The sequence below is a fragment of the Asparagus officinalis genome, chromosome 7 (assembly GCF_001876935.1).
Source record: "Asparagus officinalis chromosome 7, Aspof.V1, whole genome shotgun sequence".
Lineage (NCBI taxonomy): Eukaryota > Viridiplantae > Streptophyta > Magnoliopsida > Asparagales > Asparagaceae > Asparagus > Asparagus officinalis.
In genome coordinates this window covers 150,644,286-150,650,799 of record NC_033800.1, presented here as the reverse complement: position 1 = coordinate 150,650,799, position 6,514 = coordinate 150,644,286, and the positions used below count along the sequence as shown (strand labels likewise).

General features: G+C 38.0%; 1 protein-coding gene across 1 annotated transcript in view; it reads left to right on the top strand.

Annotated features, from left to right (window-relative positions):
* The window catches only part of LOC109849533 (sphingosine kinase 1-like), a 12,627-nt gene extending 6,808 nt beyond the window's left edge, over positions 1–5,819 (top strand). Inside the window, exons 8-10 of the mRNA XM_020419383.1 lie at positions 4,262–4,558; positions 4,667–4,789; positions 5,370–5,819. Of these exons, the coding sequence (XP_020274972.1) occupies positions 4,262–4,558; positions 4,667–4,789; positions 5,370–5,573 (624 nt within the window). The 3' untranslated portion in view covers positions 5,574–5,819. The remainder of the gene's footprint in view (positions 1–4,261; positions 4,559–4,666; positions 4,790–5,369) is intronic.

Below are 6,514 nucleotides of genomic sequence, written 5' to 3'. Positions count from 1 at the left end.
GTGGGTCTGTCGGTTGGAGGAAAGAGAAGAACAATGGTTTTGTTTTTGGCGGCTAAGGAAGGAGAGGAGATTCAGCCTAGGGTTTCACACCCGAGGCTTCACACCAACGTTCGACTTCACACCAAAAATTAGCTAACAACATATTTTATTCAATTCTTCATTATCTTTTCATTCTGATTACAATAATGTTTTTATAGACTAACTACAAAATCTCTCAAAATTAATGAGATTCCTCAAATCACTCAAATATTAAAAACTGATTAACTACTAAATTTAACCTAAAATTCAAAATTCAAAATTTAAAAATAAAAAAATCCTACCAAAATAGAAAAATTCTTCAAATTTCTCACAATTAAAACTAAATTAAGATCTGATCAAACTCTCCAAATCTTTCTTATTCAAAACTAAAATAAAAGAAAGTCAAATATCAAATATTAAAATTTCCATTATTGCCCTCATCATTCTCCTATAAAATAAAATAAAGTCAAATAACAAATATTAAAATTTCCATTATTGTCCTCATCATTCTCCTCGGGTGGGTAGTTGCAAAAATTTGTCATCTTCAATATATTTTGCCTGTATCTTAATCTGCCGTTAGTTACTTTCATACATCTCAAATCATTAGCTAGATGACATCATAATTTCACCATCTAAAATATTATCAAAATTCACTGCTGTATGGATGAATATATAGAAGTGAGGTAAAGAGAAAGAACTCTCAGAAATAATTGGCTAGAGTCAGGCTTATATCAGTGGATTGTCAATAAACATTGTGAACTGCTTAATCAATCAATATTGAGAATAAAACTATGACCAAATCGATAATATAAATGGTGCCATTAATTATTTCAAGAGTTGGAAAAGTTCATAAATATCATGTCAAATCTCAAACAGCTATAACAGAAACTGTATTGGACAAGGCCAAACCATCTCAAACATTAATAGTTTTAAATTATGTTCTGACTCCATATCATATATTTCAGTTAACGATGTATTTATTCAAATTAGATCACTGATTCCCTAATATATGATCAATGCAAATCAAAACAAGATGTATTTATTCAAATTAGATCACTGATTCCCTAATATATGATCAATGCAAATCAAAACAAAATGATGCAAATCAACTCAAATGACTATGTAGATTCCCTAATATATGATCAATGCAAATCAAAACAAAATGATGCAAATCAACTCAAATGACTATGTATGACATGCAGACTCGAACAATGCGATCAATGGTAGATGTAAACTCAATGAAGTGTCTAACATGCATGACATCCTCTATCAAATGGAATAATTAGGCGTTCCTTCGTTAATATGCATAACAAATTTCCTGTTATAACAATGATAGTGAGGAACATGTAAACAAATGCATGAAAGAGGAGTGTTTTTGTGCGCTTAACATAAGAGAGAAAGGAAATACTTTGTAACGTATGCGGTTCATTTAAAATGTCAAGCTTAGGTCGAATATCAATGAAAACACTCGTGTTCAAACCTGTATCCCTAATCACTATATATTTCCAGAATGAATCAATGTATATGTGAGTGATTGTCGGGACAATGCATGGTGGTTTGATATCTAATATGAGAGTTATTTCAATATGCTTAGTTTGGGATTCAACCTCCATACAGATATCTGAGTGAACGTGTTGGATGTCATGTATAGATTGGATGTCATGTATAGATTCATGTTTGTCCGAGAGGACTTCATGGGGAACATTAACAATGTTTTCAATCACTGGAGTGAGTTCAGGAGGAGTTGAAGTTTTAATTTCAGGAACAACTTCAGAGACAACGTCAATAAACTCTGTGGTCAAATGGGTAGTTTGGGGAATAATCAGAGTGTCGTTATTGCATGAAACTTTAGTCAATTCCACAATTGCAGGGGTAGTTTCAGAAGAAACAAAAGTGCATGGTTTTTCAATTTTACTATCCCGGATTTTCTTGTCAAAGTTAGATTCTGTCAAATCTACGACGGTTTGCTCAAGAATAGATTTTTATTCTGTTATAGGCGGCTTATTAATTTTAATTGGAGTGAGGTATTTTCTTTTTAGCTCGTCGATCATTTCTCGTCAAGTTAAAATTGGTAACTTACCTCTAATATATCTTAACATTTCGAGTTTGGTCCAATATTGACAGGCTGGTCTGGTAAACTTCATTGCTGCAAACTTGAGGTTCCGCTGTTCCGTCAAGGCGTACCAATTGAAGTAGCGATTCATATTCTTTAGCCAGTCCAAAAAAGCTTGTGGGTCGAGCTTACCATCAAAAGTTGGTGGATCAGGCATAGGTTGAGGTGGAGGTCGATGAACGAGGTGCCCATAACCTTGACCTTGCGGAGGCGGAGTTGCAATACACGCTTCTTCTAGCCTAGCGAGCCTCTCGTTGGTTACGTTTTGGAAGTTTGTCAAGATCTCACGGGTAGCTCTACACTCCTGGACTATGGCACATATTTATTCTGCTAGCTCATCGAATCTCTTAAGGAGTACGAGACCTGTACTGTCTGACATGCTGGTCTCACTAGGCGATTCACTACTCTCCTAATCGATAGGGTAGACCTGTGCGAGTGGATATGCACTAATAACTAAATGAGATGAATGATAATTTTTTATATAACAAATAAAAGACTCAATTAAACTAAGCAAAAAATTTTCTAACCTAGAACTATGCTCTGATACTAAAAATGATGTGAAACGAGACAGAGGGTCTATCAAAATCAACGATTTAAATCAAATAATGCATCATTTCACCAAATTCCATGATCTTTGGCAGGAAATTAAATTCAAAACAACTAATGTGACAGATAGATTTAACGAAATTTGCATAAATAATTATAAATAATTCCAATCTCGATCAATTTAGCTGCTATATTCATTATCATGCTCAAGTTCTACAATCAATATCAAATTTAAACAGTCACATGATCAATTACTCTCAACTCATAAATATAATCTAAACAGTGAATATATGATTAGAGTTTAGAGATGGAATACTCATGCAATTAACTAATAAAATAAGATTAACAGTAAAATAATTTATTGGGCTATCAAGTGGTGATGGTCGACGGATGAACTGGCGACAACGGTGTCGAACTGACAACGATGACGGCGGCAAACTGAGTGATGACGGCGGCGGCGAACTGAATGACAACAAGGTCGACAGGGCTAGAGCGATGTGATGACCCATGGGCAGGCGGCTGTGGAGGAGGGGATCAGGGTCGATTGCTGTTCGGAGGAGGGAATGACGCAAGCGGTGGGTTGAGGGTTTTGCAGTTGATATGGAGGTGGTAGGGAGGCGGGCGTGGTATTGGGGCGCCTGAGGACGGGGGGGAGGGAGCCGGGGAAGGAAGCGCGCCTTGTGGGGTGGGTACTCGAGTTTAAAAGGAGAGGGCAGGGGAGAGAAGCGTGGCCAGGAGTTGGTAGGGGCGGCTGGCTGGAAGGCAGATCTGGAGGGGGGGAAGGGGCGGCGAACTGGTACGGGTAGGAGAAGATCAGGGATGAGGAGGTAAGGCTGTTGAAGGCGGGAGGAAGAACGAGCATTCGTGGCGTTGTGGGAATGGGGAAGGAAGGCGGCAACGATTCTGGGGGGAGCGGCGGCTTAATGGACTGGAGTTAGGGTTAGCAGGGAAGGAGGAGAAGAGTCGGAGGTTGAGGACGATGGGCAGACAGTAGTGTTATGGGGGAGCGACAGGGAGAGGGGGAAGTGAGAGTCTGTCGGTTGGAGGGAAGAGAAGAATGAGGGTTTTTGTTTTTGGCAGTTGAGGAAGGAGAGGGAGATTCGGCCTAGGGTTTCACACCGAGACTTCACACCAACATTCGGCTTCACAGCAAAAATTAGCTAACAAAGTATTTCATTCAATTCTTCATTATCTTTTTATTTTGATTACAACAGTGCTTTTATAGAGCAATTACAAAATCTCTCAAAATCAATAAGATTTCTCAAATCACTCAAATACTAAAAACTGATTAACTACTAAACTTGACCCAAAATTCGAAATCCAAAATTCAAAATTCAAAAATTAAAATACTACCAAAATAGAAAAATTCCTCAAATTTCTCACAATTAAAACTAAATTAAGATCTAATCGAACTTGCCAAATCTTCCTTATTGAAAACTAAAATAAAAAGAAAGTCAAATAACAAATATGAAAATTGCTATTATTGTCCTCATCATGGATAGCACATCCTATAATATTCATATACTTTCTAGCATATCATGTGAATCATATTCAAACTCATTGTTCATATTTTACTGATCACAGGTCCTTTTGCGGATAATGAAATTGCGAAGGTATCATGGACGTGTTCAGTTCGTTCCTGCTCCTGGGTATGAAGCATTTGGTGAACCTCTGGAGCACAACAGGAACGGGGAAGTAGTCAGCAGTACATCAGCGCAAAGTCATGGGAATGATTCTCCAGCCGAGCAAGGTGGTTATCAGGGTCCTTCAATTTGCTCCAATAGTTTAGAATGGAGATATCTAGATGGCCCATTTGTTAATGTTTGGCTTAACAATGTCCCCTGGTCTGGTGAAGACATAATGCCTGCACCTGAAGCAAAGGTTGTTCTTTTGGTCATCATTGGGAATATTTTCTTTCTTGCTGTTGTCATTTTGTTTTAACTGATGATTTGTATAAAAGTACATTGTGTTTCTTGGAATTTGTTGCAGTTCTCAGATGGCTACCTTGATGTGGTTATAACTCGGGACTGTCCAAAATCAACCATGCTATCGTTGATGTTGAAGATGAATGATGGAAGCCATGTCAAATCGCCGTATGTTATGTACTTTAAGGTGTGTCACTATGTTTAAGAAAGCAAGTATTCTCTTGATTAATGCTTATCTGGTGCTTAGCAGAAGATTTGAAACCAACCATGGATTCATGGATTTTGTTTGGACTTTTCGAATCAACGGTAGTTACTTTTTCAGAAAAGGAAAGCTTTAAAGCCACCTAGATAGAAAACTGTGATTATTATGAAAAACTTCCATTGCGAGAGCATATGTGTGTGGTTGGACTTGAAGGCTTAGTATTCTGTTAGAAGTGAACAGTGAGTTTTATATTTACCGGATAGGACCACCATCAGATTAATCTGAATGGCCTACTGGTGGTTCATTCTTGATCGAGCTGGTGTTTGCCCCTGATAGTTGTTAAAAAAATAAATGCATATCTCAGTTTTGTCACTGGTCGGTCAAAATTTGCACCCTTTTCAGCCGTGAGGTTGAGTTTTCCCCATTTTTTATCCCGATCTCCACCTTTCTAGCAACCTCTGCTTGTGTAGGAACATACATACCACTTACATGTCTTGGTATGTTAATTCATTAGCTAATAACTTCATATATAATGTGATATGACACAAGTCTCTGAATCATACAGGTGAAGGCATTCAGGCTAGAGCCAGGGCAGCGGGTAGGAAACTCCAAGAAGGGAGGCATCATCGACTCTGATGGAGAGGTTCTTGCGAGGGGGGATGGGACCCATGAGTGCCATCAGCGTTCCGGTGATCTTATGACATATGGCCCTCCCATCGAGATGTTCGTCGACAAAGGCCTGGCAACCATTTTCTCCCCCAAGCAATGAAATTCTTCTTCTTTTTCTATGTCAATTTACTTTTCTTTCTTTGGAACTGTCATGTGCTGATGTGATTATGCATGCTCGTACAAATGAGAGCGTGAAAGGAAGAAAAATATTTTAGTGCCATCCTTCCCTTTCTTATGGAGCATTGTATATAATATTGGAATACTGCGTATATAGTATATAAGCATTGCTAAGTTATTTAACAAAATAAGGGGCCAAGAAATAAAATCCATTTGATTAGATCCGATATGCCAGCGGAGTAAGTCTCAATGTTCGTCTATATATTATAATCTTGTTTTATGATGTCTCTAGTTGCATAATGGCATGTTTTTTGGTGTTTAAATGCTTTTAATATGTATGATGTTATGCTAGGCATGTTTTGTCTCGTCAACGTCTAGTTGCATAATGGCATTTTATATGACCCATCTCAAACCTGCAGCCCATTACTGTAGCGGGTCGAATCTGATCTACGATTGATACGAGTTGCCGTGTGAGCATCTTTGATCGCGGAATTATCAAAGGTGGGTTGAGAAGAGGATGACAGAAACACAAGCACGATACAGTATATGGCGAATGAAATTACCTTCTCTAGATTATGAGTATGAAAAGATTACAATTCCTCTCTCACAATCTCACTAGAATCGAGAATAAACTCTCAATTCTCACTAAACCCTAATACAATGATTAGAATCTTTCTTAATTACCTCTCTGATTGTTTAGAAACCCTAAAACAATAATTTATATAGGTGTACAAACATGGATGACAATTTGGTAAATAACCAGACTCAAAACCAACAGGAATTCGTGTGAACAGAAACCCAAACGAACCAGGAAAACAGGAATTCGTGTGAACAGAAACCCAAACGAACCAGGAAACCATCGATGAGTCGACTCGTCCGAAACTGGACAAAACTCACGTGAACAGAAACCCAAACGAACCAGGA